The following is a 19,558-nucleotide window of genomic DNA, read 5'->3' as shown; positions in this document are numbered from 1 at the left end:
TGATTTTAATTGTGTGACTGTGAGCAGGTCATTTAACCTCTCTGAGCCTCAGTTTCCTCATCTGTGAAATGGGGATATCACCTATCCCACAGGGTTGCTGTGAATAAATGAGCTCATGCAAAATGTTTTGGCAATCTTAAAGCACAAGAGAAATTATTATTGTTGTTGTTGTTATTTATCCAAAAGCCACACAGCTAGTTAGGAGCAGATCTAGACCTAGATAGAGATCTCCTGACTCAGTCCAATGATCTTTCTACTAGAGCTGACTGTTTTTTCCTACTGACTGGAAAGAAAAAACTACATTTGGGACTTCCTCTCAGATTTAAGGCTTAAGTAGGGGAGAATCTTTTTCTTAAGTCTCCTATGCCCTAGCTCAAGTCAGAAAAGTGTAAAGACAGAAACAAAGAAGGAAAGAACAGGGAGGAACGGGGCAGGGAATGAGGAGGCTGATAAGCTTCCCCCTCTGCCACCACAACCAGTGGCAAGGAGCTTCCCAAAGTCTTTAATTTAAACCTCTCTATGCCTTGGCAAGAACAAAGGTTCTTCTGATGGCACAGAAATTGCTTCAGACGGCAGGGAGCAGGAGAGATGGGAATACTTGCAACAAATAAACTATTACATTGGAAACAGAAGTGTTCATTTGTTCTCTTCTATCAGAAATAAGCCTCTGTGTAACACTTTGTTATTTGCAAAGTTCCGTAGGCACTTCATTAATTAGTCATCATTTTGATATTATAAAGATTTTAAAGATAATGTAGATAAAATGATTTAGATAAAAAGATAAAAGATGATAAAAGATAGAAAGATGACTAAAGATAAATGCATTTAATAGCCCTAGTCCCACTTAGTTTAGGAGACAGGGTTCAACCTGACAAGCCCGGATTCCTTCCTGCCTTCCCCTACGTCTGATGACTCATGCATTGTCTCAGAAGCCATGCTACTTCTAAGACATCCTTTCCATAGTTAACATTCTGTTGTTTATTATGTACATTCCTATTTTCATCATCCTCTTTTGTGGTTCTGAAGTTGCCTGTGAACAACAATAATGATTGTTTCGAAATGAAAAAAAAAAAAGTAGGATGAAAAGCAGCAGGATAGGAGGCAAGGGAGGAAAAACGAACTGCCAGGAGAAGGGAAGAAAGAAGCTGCTGCGTGGGAAGAGATGGGAGGAGAAAGAGAGAGAATGACTGAACAGAAAAGTCAAGGTTTGAGGGTAAATGAGACAGAAAATTGAAGTCTTGTTCTGCCCCCAATGAACACTCCATTTCAGGTTTGTTTGTTTTTTTTTCCTTCTGAAAGCTTTTTGGCAATTATTATAGACTGGAATAGAAAATGGCAAAGGTACAGAAGGTAAAGCCCTGTGTCCCCCTTAATTATTCAGCAGTCAAGATCCTGCTATTAGCAAATTCTATCTCTTAAGACATCTCACTAGCCCAGAACATGCCAGGTGGCAACAGTCCACTAGCCTCTTTCACTGTAGCTCCCATGCACATAACTGAATGAAAACATTCTTCAAATCCTGCCCCATGAACACAAGGCACCAGATTTAAATTGGGTGGGGAGCTGGAAACATCACTATTAGATGGGACAAGGAATAGGAAAAGCAGATCTCAGCTAACAGGCTTACTGTTGTTTTCCAGTCCAAGCAACAAACTGTCTTCTTATTCAAACCTACCACCAACTTCCTTCTTCATAGGACAAGCCTCTTTTCCAAAATGTTTTCCATTTAACTCATCTGTTTTCTTCTCATTGAAGAGACCTTTCAATGCCACTACAAATTTAGAGTAAACTAGCTGTAGTTGCTGTTTTTATTTCAAAATTGTGGAGAATAATTCTCCAAATACTAACTAGTGAGTATCAACTTAGCCTTTTTCATTTAAAAAAAAATGCTGATGACCACGAGCCTAGGAAAAGGTGATGGATGGGTAGTGTTAACAACATGGCACACCCTTTCCTATCAGATGAACAAGAAGACTAGCACTTACTGACACATCTGCCTGAATAATTAAGCACAAATCAAGGAGGATGGGGTACTGGTAGTATTAGATGAGGTAAATGCTACTAAAATTTTATCATTTAGATTTTAAAAATTGCTTTTAAACTTATAAGGAAAATGAAACATGGTAATTTTAAACTTCACATTTGTACTTTGAAACTTCCACAAGTCTGAAGCGTCTCTGTCGCTCCCTGTCTTTCTCTTTCTGTCTCTTTCTCTCTGCCATATACACATAACTCAGGCAGACAGGCACATGCGGATGAGCATTTATTCCAGACACACACACACACACACACACACACACACACACACACACACGCCCAAGTTCAATGTTGAATAGGACAGGCTGCTAAGGAGTGAGATGCATTTGAGAGTTAAGCGTGAAAATGCAATCAAACCCTGTCCATATTGTATTCATTGTTTCCCACACCAGCCTATTGCTTATGTAAGGCCTGAGGTGTCTCTTCCTAAAATGTTCAGAACAAGAGGTGGTGCTTTTTGGACTGTCAGCACGTTTTGTTTAGCATTCCAATATCCATAGTCTACCCTCTGCTAAAGACACAGGGAACAACAACATACTATTTTTAACGTGGCATTTTAACTTGCTTTGTAAAAATCATATAAACTCACTGCACCGAGCACTACCAACAAGAGATCAGCTGACTATCTTAGCTCAGATGGCAAAGGACACAAAAGACCCAGTTCTTAAGGCGCCCTACTTCAAAATACTCCGTGCTTCAAACCTAGTGGAACAGACCAGTAGAAATTAATGTCAACACTGTCATGCAGTTGAAATATGTAGAATTCACCTTAATCCCTTGAGACATTACACATTAGGTTTTTCTTTTTTTTTCTTTTCTTTTTTTTTTTTTTTTTTACTATTCACTATTTTCTGCACCTGGCTTTGCAAATAATTAGCTCCAGAGGGCATTAGGCAGCTGAGGGTAGAGAAAGGAACTACATCTTTCCCATAAAGAAAAACAAACTCCTTTGTCCCTCAGTGCCTAAGTACAACAGGGACACACTTATCAGTATAACAAAAGGCAATTCATAATGAAGTCTAAATTAATATGAAAGGTAGTCAGCAAGCAGGTTTCCTTTACTGGATAAAGTCATGCTAGAAAGGGGTGTTTTAGTGGGTGGTAGCTATGCCTGAAGGTTGTTGACAATTTATTCATTCAAATACTTTAGATGCAACAGAAAAGGGGGATTCAGAAATGGCTATGGGTAAAAGGGGGTGGGGAGAGGAAAAAGGGAATAAAATTAAAAGGAATAGAGACTGCATTGGCTTGCAGGAAAGCAGCCATGTTCAAAGAGTCCTGTCCATGGTTAAATTACGTATTATTTTAAATCTTAACAAAAATACTTCACAAACAATATCTTTGATACAATAGTAGACACTGAAACCAATAAAATTAAGATTTCAATGTGTTTTGAGGGCTAGGGAGGGGGATAATCTTTATTAATTTTTTCCCTTTTTATTTCATTTTCTTTGATTTATTATTTTATTTAAAAGATATCTTAACAGCAGTTCGTGTGGAAAACCCAAATGGAACCTAAGTAAATAGTAGTAATTAAATTTCAGATACAGGTTATATTTGTGCAGTGTACCAAACAAAAGCCTAAGCCTGAGTACGTGTCAATTTTTCTGTCTTTAACAAACAGGACAATCTATATCTCAAACATGATTAAACTGCAAGGAGCACAACAAACAGTTGTCATACTGCATTACCAGATTTTTCAATGCTTTCTGTTCCATCAACAGAACGCCTACCAACTGCAAAAATAACCACTGCCATGGCTCCACGAGGCAATTACATAAAATGCTGAAGAATTACTGAATTGGAAATTATCAAAGTATAAAACCTGCTTATGCCCAAGGAAAAGGGAGGTTTCATTTGTGTTGATTTTGTTTTGCAGTGGTAAGCACGTTGCAAGGTATGCACTGAACTCTGTTGAAATTTAACGAAGCCCAAGATTACATTCTGTTTGAATTCTTTTTTTACATCCTCGTATGTGTTACTGAGTATAAAAATAGGCTTCTTTTTCTGAAATTTAATATGCGTGAATGTTCCTGTTGTTTTCATGATGCAAAATTACCAAATAAGCTCCAAAATTATTTTAAATCAGTGCAATCTTGGATAAACTCCCCCCTCCCCAGAAAGAAAAGTTGATGGTGGGGGTACTAGTTGTACTATAACATCCTGAGTTTCCTTATTCACAAATGAAAATACATCAATAAACCCCCTCTCTCTCCAATGAAAAGGCATATATTTTCATTTGAATAGTAAGCCTACAAAGTTTTTAGAACAAAATCAAATTTTTAAAAAAGACAAAATAAATCATGCAAACCTGCTTACATTTTCTATATCCATTCCATACCCATTAGAATCAAAGCTTTTGTTTACTCACATGCTGGATACAATGGAAAAGTTCAAAGAAATCTGCTCCCAAAGAACAAAGTGATTACATCTACCGGAGTCTGTTGGGAAATGAGTAACACACACTTTCTTGCTTGCTCTCATCCCTGTGCAATGAAATAATCCCAAACTGTCTGTTCTCCCAAGTTACAATCACAAGGACCTCCTAGCGCCACCAATCTTGTCTTCGCAAAGCAGGAGCAGTGATTCCAGAGTAGGTTCACCCCCATCCTTCTGAATTTGCAACTTGGGCTCTGATGCCCATCTACAGAAATACACCAACTTATAGAACATAAGTACACACAGGAATCACAGAAGGGTTCTGTCTTCAGGGTTGCCTTAAAAAACTAGTAGAAAGCTAAAAACAAGAACTATTTTGGTCCCTATACATCTCTTAACTATTTAACACATTATATTCCCAAAATAAGTGAGGAAAGTCTTCCACTTACTCAACCTCCCCCCAACCAAAAAAAAAAAAGTGATTGCTTATTCTTTTTCAAACTCCAAACTATTACATTATATGTAAATTGTTAACAATTTTTTTTAAATCCCACACATGCTGGAGATGCTGACAGGGTCATACAAAAAGCAGTGACATTAATAGGTACCTTGAGGAGAAAGAAGGCAATCAATTATGAATCATTGGCAGAAATTGTGGGGCTGTCAAAAGCCCCAGTTACAGCTGCGTTTCATCAAATCAAACTGTATTTAATTTCCAAGTGAAATTATTCCTGTTTCTGATGTCTAGAGTACTTGTTTGTGAAATCTAACAAAATAGACCACATTTAACTAGACTCTAATCAGATAAGAAATTATTCACACTAGAGAAGAAAAGTGGAAGCACGAAGGAAAACCTTGCAAATAAATGTCTTTTCCATTCTGAGTTGGAAGCTCCAGGCTCTGATTTTAGACCTCATCTATTTGCACTAAGACTACCTACCCACAACTATATAGTGCTTTAAGATTTACAAAGTACTTTCAACCACCACCAGTGAGGTGGGCGGTACATCTATCTTTATTTCCATTTTATAGATAAGGAAACTACTATGAGATAGGTAAGCATCTATCCCCAGGTTATCCTGGATCAAGAGCTGAATCTTTAACCCAGGTCTTCTGACTCCAAGGTTGGATATTCTTCTTTAAGGACATATTTGGGTATATATGATAACACTTTCCAAATTAACATCTTTTTAAAAATACGTACTCACTGTTTTTATGTTTTTGAGTTAGTATCACTTTTAAAAAAACTATTAAGAAGAATAGTAAAATTATAAACATTTCTCCCTGTGAGCCCATCAAAATGGGTATTTTCTCCTCCATTCAGTATAAATCCTGATCACTATCAATACTTGTAGGGTTCAACACTTCTCCCATCACTTTCCCCAGGGTCCTTTAATACTATTTCTGTGAACCAATTTCAGAACTTGCATAATAGTGAAAATGGAAACGTTTTAAAAGAAATTCTAAGGAAGTACTATCTATATTAATCAGCCAATTGTTCCTCAAAAATTTAAGTGCTGCATAGGTAGAAGAGGTCATGAGGATTCAAATAACTTACCAGCACATTCTTAACATGAAATTACTACTTTTAGCAATTTTGCCAATGAAAAGCTCTGATAGCCCCAAAGTTAAAAAGAACCATTATTTTTATTCTTTCCTAAATATCTAGCTACATAGGGCCTAATAACCCCTTTCTAAAATGTTTTGATTGGCATGGTACTATTAAATAGTCTATTTCAAAACTGCTTCAAAATCTCAAACTTTCACATATTTATTATAATGAATCCTAAAATAAAATAAGATTTGAAGAAAAAAAATTAATATTCCCTTTGTGCAAACAGAAAAGTACAACTCAACCAGGTCACAAAATGAAAGAAGTCACTAACACATACATACACACAAACACACGCCACTTACTTCCAATATTTAACTCAATTTTATACTTGTAATTGTCGATTTTTTTAATAAAAAGATTAATCCATAAAAACCCAACTGATTTGTCTGTTATAAAGCCTAGGATTCTGTGCCATAAGCTCTAGAAGCTTTACTTTTGAAAAAAGGTAAAAATCCATTTCAATATTGAGTCTACTCTAGATAGGATATTCTTAAGGGTAAGAACATAGTAGTAGAGACTAAAAAACTAATAGGACTACTGTTTAAAAGAATCAGATTCCTGTGAAAGGTGAACAGCACAGAGGTCAATGCCAGAACATCAGCAATCAGGGCATTTAAATATTCATCTTTTGGCCAGACTCAAATTTAGTAGGGGAAAGAAGGACCAGGCAAAAGGAGGGTAATGGGAAAGGGAATGGCAGCCCTAACCTCTGATTCTGTCATGCTAAAGTTGTTGCATTGGATGTCACCAACTGAAGCAGACACGTATCTTCAAACTTTCCCCAATAGTCTGAAATCATGAGAATTGACCCCTAAACAGAGGTGATGGTGTCTGTCTTTTCATTTCTCTATGGAAGGAAGGAATAAAATTTATATATATGTATGTATATATGTATATATGTATATATGTGTATATATATGTATTTTTATATATATATATATATATGTTTCTACCTTAATGCTAATCTTACCAGCTCATTTATGCTAGAAGTGAAGGAACAGAGGTGAAAGACAATGAACAGATGAGGTTAATGAGGATCCTAGTTGTTCCTCAACTATAAAAATGCCATTTCATTCATTAGACAAAATCAATAAAGCAAATAATCAACATATAGAAGGCTCTCATTTTTGCCCTTATTCAGGCAAAGCTAAAAGTTAAATTTAGCCCGAGTCTGGCATTTTCTTTCCTGTCAGTATAAGACATTTTGATATCTTACCCTGAACGTATGTTCGGTTTTCTCCCTGTGGGGAACTTGGTCCAAGGTACCATCGGTTTGGCTTCTTTTCAAACCAGCTGTAACATCAGGAACATTGCTGAAGTCTGGATTTGAAAACAACAAACACAAATACTTAGCATGGTCATTTTCTGGTAAAAGTACATGGCAAGTTTAAAGGGCTACATAAGGAAAAAGGAGGAAGACAAATCAGTTGGAGTTTATGTGGATTGATCTTTTTTTTAACATGCAGGCTCAAGTTGTTAATAACAGTAAAGTAGGCGAATACACTACCCTCTTCTCCAAACCCCATCTCAGCTTTTGCTAACACAACATCCACTACCCTGTTTCTATCATCTTATGTCTTCTATCTAGCATCATTTGCATTACCAATTAAAAACACCAATTGAAATGACATTTAAAATGCCTCCTTATTCTTTCCTTTGGGTTCTTGATATAATTTTAGACACCCTGAATGAGTCTTAAATCAAACTATAGGCAGTGTCATAATGTACTTTCCTTACCTCGTTTCACTGACTAAAGACAAATATCCAAAAAGCTTGATGCAAACCTGATACCACATGGCAATTTCTCCCAACAAAACAGACTTTGCCCATTCACAGGTGGAATTTAATTTTTACAAAATTACCAAAGGCTAAAGTCAATTTGATTTGCAGTTAAAAGTTAAAAATGCATTAAAATCTCTTTCTCTAACTTCCAATGTGGAAATTGACACACACAAGATTACGTGGAGCTGTTTCCAGCCTACAACTACACACATCACCCCATTCTTACCACCTCCTTCCATTATTTTTTAAATTTGCAACTCCCTAAACCACTGGAAATAAAATTTTCTTTTAGAAAAAACAGAAAAGGTTTTCCTCCTAACTTTTCCCACCTACAACAACCTGCCCCCTCAAAGGAAAAGCTGCCAAATTATTTCTGCTAAAACCACAGATCATAAATCATGCACCTATATGGCTGAGCAGCTGGGTTGGACATAAGTATCCTGGCTGTAGGAACTGGTACAGGATCAACCAAGTACCATGGAGGCATGGGGGCAAGATACTCAAAGCTAGAGACGAAAGTCCTTTGAGGTTTACAGAACCCAGGAATAGGAAGACGGACACATGACATGGTGGGGGTTTTTTTTGGGTAACTTAATCATGAAATGTTAATGTTATGCATCAACTCAACCATACAGTTAAGTACTGGAGGTGATGTAGTCATCAATCAAAATTCGTTTTCAAAAATCACTTCCTAAGCTTTTGAGTTTTAAATTTTTCTCCCTCCCCAAGACAGTGTGCAATCTGATACAGGCTATACATATACATTCCTATTAAACATATTTTCACATCAGTGATGTTGTAAGTAAGAATTAGAACCAATAGGAGGAACCACCAGAAAGAGGAAACAAAACACAACAGAAGAAAAAAAAATAGCAAATAGTATGCTTCGATCTGCATTCAAACTCCATAGATCTTTCTTCTTTTTGGATAGCATTTTCCATCGTAAGGCCTTTGGAGATGTCTTAGATCTTTGTATTGCTGAGAAGGGATAAGTCTATCAACCTTAGTCATCACACAACGTGGCTGTTACTGTATTCAACATTGTCTGGGTTCTGCTCACTTCACTCAGCATCAGACCATACAAGTCTTTCCAGGTTTTTCTGAAGTCAGCCTGTTCATCATTTCTTATAGCACAATAGTATTCCATTACATTCATATACCACAACTTGTTCAGCCATTCCCCAATTGATGGGTATCCCCTCAATTTCGAATTCTTTGCCACCACAAAAAGAGCTGCTATAAATATTTTTGTACATGTGGGTCCTTTTCCCATTTGCATGATCTCTTTGAGATATAGCCCTAGAAGTGCTATTGCTGGGTCAAAAGATATGTGTATTTTTATAGCCCTTTGTGCATAGTTCCAAATTGCTCTCCAAAATGGTAGGATCATTTCACAACTCCACCAGCAATGCAATAGTGTTCCAATTCTCCCCCATTTTCTACAACATTTATCATTTCTCTGTTTTTGTCATGTTGGCCAATCTGACAGGTGTGATGTGGTACCTCAGAGTTGTTTTGATTTGCATTTCTCAATCAATAGTGTTCAATCAATATTCTTGCTTCAGTTTTTCCCCACCTTTCAGGATTCAGAAAGACAACATAAAATAGTGACTAGAGAGCTGGCCTAAGAATCAGGAAGACCTGGGTTCAAATCCCTCCTCTGACACATATGGCTTTGTGACCATGGATAACACATTCCATTTCTCAGTGAAGTTGCTCTAGGAAACTCTCCAAGACTATAAGTGCCAGAGAAGGTACAGGTTTGCATTGGCAGAGGAACGTCCTTAGCAGGAGCTCTCTGCACATGGCCAGTCTGCAGTTGGTACCGAGCTCTCCCACAAAATGCCTGCCCCAAATCCCGAAACCTTTCCAAAGGTAGGAACATGGCTAGGTATGGACCAAAGGGATGCAGTGCATCCAATTTTTGTCCCAAAGAGATGAACCTTCTCTTTGTTCTGAGAAAACAGCATGAAATTTCCAGGGTAAAAAGGGAGGGCATGGGGGTAAAAAGGGATCTATACAACAGGGAAATATCTCCCATCTTACAGTCCATGACTTAAGACTCTCAAGGGAATTCCCAAGCATGCTCTAAAAGGACTACCCTGGCTACAACCTTAGGAGTCGTTATATTTCGTATAACCCTACAAAACAAGGCTAGTGTTCTCAGAAGCACTAGAGCCACCTTGAACTACTTGGATATTAAGTGGATAAAAACAGGAGACAGTCTGGTAGGCTCTGGGACACCAACCAACCTTCTAAAATATAGCTTCCATTGTTTTATGTGTACAGTTTCTGGAATGAAGGCAGGCTAGTAAAAAAAAAAAGCAGAGGGTGGTAAAATTATAATATTTATTTACAAAGCTGTTTTAAACAAGCATCAAATTGATATCCTGTCCTGGGTTCCACCAAGCCTATCTATAGCAGCACTTTTGCATTCTGCCCACGTCATGAGAAACAGCTGGCTCAAGCGAGTCAATGCTCCCTAATTTCCCAGCCAGAAAACTCATTTCAGATCTTATGAACCCATTCTCTTATTGGTGTAATGCTACAGAATTTATTAGGAAATAACTTTGTATCAATACTGATAAACATTTACTTCACTCCAACAATACTCAGTGGAAGAAAAATGTTCAAAGATGCTAATTCCACCAAGATTTCCACATGTTTTTGGCATCCGTTCTGTGATCACTATTAGCAACAAATAAGTATACTAAGTAATTGATTCATAGCATCATAGATTGAAAACTGGAAGAGTCTTTTTAAGTCATCTAGTTTAACACACTTATTTTACAAATGAGAAATTAAGGCCCATAGAGGTAAAGTTATTCCTTTCAGTACACACCTTAATATTTCCAGTATTTTGTATTCCCACCACTAATGCAAATAAAATTATTCTAATGAAATAGATGGTCTTTTGTCATCTTCTTCATCAACATCATCATCATCATCCTGCAGACAACCTGATGATAAATCTCTCTACACTGAGGCTGTTCTTCATAACAGACAGACAGACAGAAAGTTTGGAATGATGAAGGCCTATGTATATTTTTTAAAAGAATTCTGGTGAATGGAGAGACAGTTGTAGGACAGAGAGCTAATCTCAAAGACTGAATAACCTGGGTTCATGTATCACTTTTGATACATCCTGGCTGTGTGACCCTGGACAAATGCCTTCACCTCTGTGCTCTAGGTAACTCTAAGACTGTAATTTGCAACTAAAGTGTTGACTGGCATTGGCCTAGGCACAGGTGGAGAACCTGTGGCCTCATGGCCACATGTAGCCCTCTAGGTCTTCAAGTGTGACCCTTTGATTGAGGGCTGCACTTGAGGACCTAAAGGGCTACATGTGGCTTCGAGGCCACAGGTTCCCCACCCCTGGGAGGGAGTTTTCTCACTTGGGAATTCCCAATGTCAATGAAATCACACATCCGGTCCCTGTCTCTTTCCTAAGTACATAGGATGAGAAGAGATTGTTATTCTCGAGCCCTACTTCCTCCATAAAGCCTTCCCTGATTACTTCTGACCACAGAAAGCTCACTTTTCAAGTTCCTATGTCATTTATTTTCTGCATCAGTAATTACTGTCCTTAACTCATATGCTACATTATTATTTAACTAGTTTCACGTGTTTCTATTTTGTCATGCCACGTGCACCCTCCACTCTGAAACTGTTAAATCATTAAGTGTTTGACAACACCTTTTCCTTCTTCCACAGGGTAGACAGTGGTGTTAACACATTGTCCCCATCCTTTCTTCTTTTTAGAAAGGTTAGAATTTTATATATTCAACACAAATCTACTAAAAAAAATTAAGAATTCAGGGCAGGTGACGGATCTATTTCTATCTGGTGAACAGAGCTTCCCTCTCCACATACCTTTTTTTCCCCATATGACCAATGTAAAGCAGATCCTCTAGATGAGACCTGGCAGAGAAAAGACAGATCTACACCCATTTTAGCAGAGCAGTGAAAGCAGGAGCACTGCCCACGCTATAGTCTTAAGCCCATTACATGTATTCCCTTTCCTCTTCACCTAGGACCCCAGGACCACCAGGGGTAAGACAGTAATCTTCCACTTAGGGCTTACGTAATTGTCCTTAACATTCACTGGCAGCGAACAACCATTTTGGCTGACAACTTGGGGAAAATAGGGCTGAAACTAACAATCATGAGGTGGAAGAAACGTAGAGGGAAAGTAGTAATTCTGCTGCTTCTCCGAAAGTCAGCATGTCTTAATCACATCGATGCACCACTGTCAGCCAAGTAAGCTGGCAACCTCGAATCTGTTACAATTAAAGGGTAAAAAATCCATGTTAAAGTTACACCAAGGATACAAACTTAAAAATAGAAACGTCAGGAATTGCAAAAAGTGCCTCGCCCACACTGCGCATAATCTGAATTCAAAATATACATTGCCGAATTAAATCTTACACAGTTAATAGGAAAGAGTGTGGGATTCTCATCCAAGGATGAAAAAACAAACACTTTTCCACATCAAGGTATCTGGTTTGGATATGCTTAGGAGTGTTCTTTGGAAATGAGTACTAGGAGAAGCTGTGAGATGACAGGCAGACTGGAGCATGGGCCTGGATCTCTTGTCAATCAGTCGTCATTCACACCCCTAACCCTGCTTTTACTTGACATTATTTCCTTGGCAGTAAGCCACCTTTAAGCATGCAGCTAAAAGAACTGGGAATGTGACACAGCTGCTGCGGATACTTAACTATTCCTGGTCATTCCATAACCCCAATCCCCCTTAACTGCCTCCTCCCTGGGGACTCAGATGATAAAGAAAAAGAGGAGGAAAATAGCTAGAGATATGCTGGGTGTGGAGAACATTCAATTTGGAATCAAATCAGCCTGAGTTTGAACCTAAGCTCTTATAAATTACCAATCCTATAATTTTGAGCAAGTCATTTTACATCTTTGGGCCAATTTTTTCTCACCAATCAAATGGGGATCATCTGATCATTCAATCTCTAACTTGTCACACAAAGTTATTATGATGATTAAATCGAAAAATATAAAGTACTTTATGTATCAAGCACTGTAAAAAGATAAGTTATTGTTCCTACTGTTATTATCATTATCATTCCACAGATGGCTACCTTAGATGGCTGAGAAGGGATTCTAGCCATCCGAAGTAACATTTATGACATCTGAGGTTCTTTCAAGTTCTAAAATTTTAATATTATGAAAACTGGTTGTGGGGCTTAGGGGAGGAAGAGGTTCCTGTATAGCAACCCTTAGTACCTCCACCAAAGGTCCAGATAAGCATCTGGCAACTAGCAAACAAGGACCCACAACTCAAACCAAAGAAATGTTTCTGAGGGAGAATGCTTGAATACACAGCAACAGAAGTTATAAAAGGACTTGGGCTGCAACCCAAAACAGTATAGGAAGTGACAAAAACTCAGGAGGATTATTCATCCAATTTATTAGCCCTATGACTGTAAAGGCTTCAGATGAGGTGTGTTCACAACTTCTGATACAAATCAATTCATTTTGAGAAAAAGATTCATCTTTAAATTTTTCTTATGGATATATGGAGTTTTATTTAGGGAGGGATGAAGAAAAGAGAATTGTAGTTGTCTGTTAATCAAACTTTTCATATCTAAGGAGTAAACAGGTAATTGAACTTAAACATAAATTATTACATTGAGAGAACAAATAGAAACCTTAATTATGGATACTTTAAAATAATACATTTGGACTGGCAGATTATGCATTCATTATATTTGAAAAGAATTTTTATCACAAGATCAAAAATCTTTTAATTAATAAGTCAGTAGTCCATCCCACCACCACCACCACAGATAGTAAGTAGAAAGAGATAATCTACGAAGGTTTGAATTTTTAAAATAGCAATCAAAGAAGTTATGTGAATAATAAATGATTTAATTATGTTTGCAGAAGCATAATACATTGTGGCATTAGAATTGTGAATCTGATATTTAATAGTTTTTTTTATAACTATCATCAAACATAAGGAAGTGTCAAAGCAATAATAACAAAAAAAAACGGAGTATTTATTTTTATAGGCCTTGAAGGTTTGCAAAGCACTCTACACAGGTTATCTCATTTGATTCTCAGAACAACTCTGTGAAATTATTATCCTCTTATTATGGATGAAGAAACTGGAGCTGAGGAAGGTTAAGTGACTTGCAGAGTCACAGGGCTAATAAATGTCTGAGCTAGGATTTGAATTCAGGTCTTCCTAACTCCAAGTCTAGTGCTCTATCCACTATTTAATCGAAGCAACAGTAAAATAATCTCATAAATGAGAAATTTGAATTTATTCCTTTTCTGTAATTATCTTTAAAAGGCAAAGAACACAAAGGGAAGATAGTGTCCCGATACATGCAATCTGAACATTTAAACAGATGAGATTCCAAATAGGCAAAATTTAAATTTTTCATTGCAATCCTACATTCCTTGTTCTGCACACACCAAAAATTACCAATTAATTCTCCAAATCTATAATTCATCATAATGAGCACAGCATACGGAGTAAAGTTGTACTGACAAGCTTTAAATCATGTATTTCCCAAAGTTCATGTTTAAAATCTACATATTTATAGTATTTTTCATTTAATCACATTTTTCTAAACTTCCATTCATGTGTTTATTACAAAATCCTCAATGCTTTTATATACTTCTCTTAAATCACGTAAGTTAGCTGTCTCATACTAGCAATTATTACTCATCACTGTTCAGTGAAACAGAATGTTAATATGCCCATAAATTCCAGAGAAAATACTTTTCCTAAGCCTGATATTATTTGAGTAAATTATGTCAGAGAGTTTGCAGATGAGCTGTTAGATAAGTAAGCAAATATACTTTTGGTGACCAAGGTTTTTTTCAAATTCAAGGACTGATCAGTTCTAAAACGAGAAGATTGGCATCGTGGAGATGATGTTGATCTTGGAGGCACGGGGGCCCAGGTTGAATCTTACCTCAATCACTTACTAACTGTGTGCTCATGGGGAAGTCAGTCTCTCAGAGCCCCAAGTTCATCATTTTTAAAATGAGGAAAATGCAGAAGTGATAATGATATAAAAAGAAAAGGTTTTTAAAAACAAATTAAATGGAAATAGTAATAATTATACTGTCAAAGTCATAAGTGTTTTGCAAAACTTTTTAAAAGTGCTTCACCTTATAACCCATAATTTTTAAAGTGCCACAACACTGATCTTTTAACAACATAGATATATAATAACTATGATAACAATTACATCTGTATTAGTAAGAAAGAAATCGACATTTTGATGCTTTAAAAGTCAGTGGGCTATAAGGCAAGCTTAATGTACTTTCTGTAACATATTAAAAAATACTGATTTGGGTATCAGAAGTAGCTCAAAAAATATCAAGGATATACGTGACTAGGAAAGGAGATGAGCCAATCATGTAACAAGTAAACAGAAAGACTGACAGCTCAAATGCTGTTCTGATTGACATCCATAGAGTTAATGAGTATGCAGATTTAGGTGATCTTAAAATTTTATCATCCACATGATGGTGAAAGAAAAGCAAAGGCAATAACCTGAACAGTTCATTGTTATGAGGTAGAGAAATACAAGAATGCCAGAAAAATAAGAATTTCATGTTGCTCCCAAATTCATTTACTTGCTAAAGTTATTATTCAGTGGTACAAAGACACTACTACTCTTCCAATCACCCATTCCTCTGATAAAATAGGTTCCCAAGTATTTTCAGTCTTACCCCTACAATGTCTTGCCTCTCTTTTTCCCTTCTTTCCCCTCACACAGCCTTATATCTAGTTCAGACCCTCATCTTTTGCCTAGTCTAAGCTCTACACTACTGCAACAATCTCCCAGTTGGTCTAACTACTTGAGCTTCCTGTCCATCCTCAACCCAGCTGCCCAAATGATACTCATAAAACATTGGCTCATGACACCCCCTACACAAACATCATCAGTACCTCCCTACTGCATTGAAGACAAAACATAAAACCCTCAGCCCAGCATTTAAAGCTTTCACAATCTAGGCCCATCTCTCTTCAGTCTCATTTCATATTCCCTTTTATATATTCTCTTCATACACAATTATTAATTATTTTTGAACCTACTCATTATTTCGAGGATTGGGTCAAGAGGAGCGGAAGGATTGAAAAGAGAACTATAAGGGAGGCAGTATTGTTTTGATGGTGGGAGGAAGTCCATTGATGAATGTTCCTATGGCTGAAGGGAGATGTTCTGTGAAGGGGGGATAAAGACCTTGCACTGGATGTTTTTTGCAGGGATTTGGTGTCTGAAAAGACTATTTTTGTTATGTTAATGTTATTGCTTTTGGTTTCTCTTCTAGACTGTTCTTCACTTCTGTGTATTTGCATTCCCAATTAATTATCCTCTTTTTTACTTCTTTGGTGAGACTTGCCATCATAAACTCAAGGTTTTCCTGTTCTGCTAATTATTTCTACTGTGCAGGCCACAAATTCTGCTCTCACAATTGTCATTTCTCTTTTGAACTACTCAGGAACAGCGTGCTGTGGTTTCATGTTCTCCTCACATTCCACAGGGTCCTGTATCTCCTCAAGTGTTGAATTGTTTTCCTTTGTTTTATGACTGAACTTGTTTACCAGATCTGGAGGCCATATTTCCTTCTGCTATTAATGTTGGTTTATCTGTTTATGCTCAAGGTTCTTCGAGTTGTCTTCCTCTTGAGATCTTTGGCAATTCCAGGCTTCCCCCCGCCCCTGCCTTACTTTCCCTGATTCCTCACTTTCTGACTCCTTCCCTTTCAATTGTAGTTTCTTTTTTTTAAATAATTGATTTATTTTTAGTTTTCAACATTCACTTCCATAAGATTTTGAGTTTTAGATTTTCTGCCTCTCCCTCCCACCAAGACGGTGTGCAATCTGATATAGGCTCTACTTATACATTCATATTAAGCATATTTTCCCATTAGTCATGATATAAAGAACAACTAGTACTAATAGGAGGAACCACGAGAATGAGGCAATAAAACAACACAACAAAAGAAAAGGAGAGCAAATAGTATGCTTCCATCTGCATTCACACTTCATAATTCTTTCTCTGGATGTGGATAGCATTTTCTATTGTGAGTCTTCTGGAGTTGTCTTGGATCCTTGCATTGCTGAGAAGAGCCAAGTCTATCAAAGTTAGTCATTGCACAGTGTGGCCGTTGCTTTGTACAATGTTCTCCTGGTTCTGTTTATTTCACTCAGGATCAGTTCATGTAAGTCTTTCCAGGTTTGTATGTTTGTTTTTTTTTTTAATTTTTAGGCAATTGGGGTTAAGTGACTTGCCCAGAGTCACACAGCTAGTAAGTGTTAAATGTATGGTCTGAGACCGCATCTGAACTCAGGTCCTCCTGACTTCAGGGCTGGTGCTCTATCCACTGCTCCACCTAGCTAACCCCAATTTCCAGGTTTTTGTGAAGTCTACCCCCTCATCATTTCTTATAGCACAATAGTACTCCATTACAATTGTAGTTTCCCTGGGAGCCGGGTCTCAAAGTATCTCAACCTCCTCCTACACTGGACAGTTCACCATTCACCAGCCTTGGTCTCTGTTCCAGTGACTTTAGCTAGACAGATACGGCCCTAGCAGGATGTTGCGCTCTTTTCCTTAGGGTTAGTGGAGTGCCACATACCACCCCACACAATACCTTCACCTGTTCTTTTTGTTTCTCAGTTCTCCGTCCTGGCAGCACAGAGAGCTGCCCTGCAGGTGCTATTGCAGCACGGCTATATTTCTGTCATTTGGATCGGGGGTGTGGGGTCAGGTATGAGGTTGAGCTCTACTTCAAGGCCAAACAAGTATCCAGTCATTTAGGTTGGTACCTCCAATCTTCTACAGAGATCTCTTGCAGCACAGAATGCTGTAGCACTGCTGGATATCAAGACCTCAGCAAATGTCTGCAGTTTAGAGCTTGGAAAAGGGAGTAGGAACCAGAGCATGGAGTTGCAAACCTGAGGGTTGGGTTACTTGTACAGCTTTGTGCCTATAGCATGATGAGCAACAGGAGGAGGAGTGCTGTGTGAGCTTAAGTTAGGCATCAGCTCATGAGGTGGGTTTTTTTTAAACTTCTTTTGGGGTTCCTGGCATCCTAGATCACAAAAAAGCTGAAATTTCTTTATCTTTGGCGCATAATTTCTGTTTTAGAGAGGTCTTGGCCATTAGAGAAAATATCTAATCCTCATCCTGTTGGTCACATGACTTAGACGTTCATATACTCTCAATTCCAATCAATTAATCCCACTAACCATTCCCCACATATGGCATTATAACTCGCCTTCTCTGTATCTTTGAAAAGGTGGTTGCCCATGTCTGGAATCTCTATATCTCAGAATCTCTAGCTTCCTTTAAGGTTCAGCTCATCGTTCACCTACAACCTAGGGCTCAGATGCCTTCCTTTGTAAAACCTTGGTTGTGTCCATTTCTTTCTTGAAATTAACTTGTATGAATAACCGGGGCTGGTATAAGCATGCCCAGTTCAAATAACACAGAGACCTGAGTCCCATGCCACTTGGGTGGAGGTAGTCTCCTTTGATGGACTGCTTCTGTGTTTAAAACTGGCAAGGTTGAGCCAATCATCCTTATTCAGATGTTCTTTTCTATCACTCTCTCTTCCACACTCTCTCTGTGCCCAGAGGGTGAAGATCACAGTTTACCCATAGCAAAGATGCCATGAACTGACCCTCTGAGAGGAGAAAGACTCTCCTTCCCCTGTCCCTTCTGTTTTATCCCAACCTCACCCCCTCCAAGAAATGGGCCGGAAGACATTTTTTCCCTGTTCTGTGTTGTTTGTCCTCAGTTTCAGGTACTGGAAATGATCCTCACAAGAACAGGAGGTCGAACCATGGAGACCTTGGAGCCAAGATTGCAGGCAGGACGGTAGAGCCAGCCCATCTGGCATAGAAGCCTGGAAAAGCCAGGGTGCCTGGGACTCAAGCATGAGGAGCATTTTGGTCTTAGAATGGGGACTGTGCTCTATAGGAAGTGAGCTAAGATAGGAACCTAATCTCTTTCCCCTCCCCAGAAACAGATAAAGCAAAGGGGGACAGAGATTATGGTGAGAGAGAGTTCTCACATTTGTGATTAGATTTTACAAAGAAATATTTACTTCAGAAGGTCTAATGTGACTATTAGTGCTAATGGAACTAGGGTGCAGGGGACCACCTCCTACAATTGAGGGAACATCATCAGAAGGGAGCAGCAGCTGTTGATGCACAGCCTAGACACCCCAGATCCCCTGAAGGATACCAGAGAATCCTGGAGGAGGGAGAAAATGGAACACATCTGGCCTACAGGAGGTGGAGGCCAGGGTGGTCTATGTTTCAATTTACATACATTTTTATTTATATGTGTACACGTTGTAAAATACAAATTCCTATACACAATGACTACAGCAATGTAAATGAAAAGACCAACAAAATGCTGTAAAATTATGATGACCAAGTTTTGCTCCAAAAAAATATAAATGAAAAAGTCCCTCCCACCCATCCCCCACTGCATTTTGCATCAGCAGGCTACTTCATTCGGAATACTACACGTCAGACTTTTTTCTTGTGTTGGTTAGTTTTGCTAAACCATTTTCTCCCTTTTAGTCTTTGTTATAAGAGGTGGATTTCTGGGGTAGGGGGAAAGTAGGTGAAAGAATATAGTAGGAAATGAAGATGACATAAAAACAAAAGATAACAAAATTTTTAAACTCCTGCTTATGTCTTTGTAAACATAGCACCTAGCAAAGTCCCTTAAAAAT

At 38.0% G+C, this 19,558-nt stretch overlaps 1 protein-coding gene across 2 annotated transcripts in view; it reads right to left on the bottom strand.

Moving 5' to 3' along the window:
* LOC114031508 (T-lymphoma invasion and metastasis-inducing protein 2-like) overlaps nt 1–19,558 on the bottom strand; it is a 288,383-nt gene that overhangs the window by 58,669 nt on the left and 210,156 nt on the right. For both annotated transcript variants that reach the window (XM_027846621.1, XM_027846622.1), the window contains one exon: nt 7,248–7,351. In XM_027846621.1, the coding sequence (XP_027702422.1) occupies nt 7,248–7,351 (104 nt within the window). The remainder of the gene's footprint in view (nt 1–7,247; nt 7,352–19,558) is intronic.

Source organism: Vombatus ursinus, unplaced genomic scaffold, assembly GCF_900497805.2.
Source record: "Vombatus ursinus unplaced genomic scaffold, bare-nosed wombat genome assembly UNPS02015175.1, whole genome shotgun sequence".
NCBI lineage: Eukaryota > Metazoa > Chordata > Mammalia > Diprotodontia > Vombatidae > Vombatus > Vombatus ursinus.
Note: the sequence above shows the minus strand (reverse complement) of the source record. Positions and strands in the feature narration are given on the sequence as shown.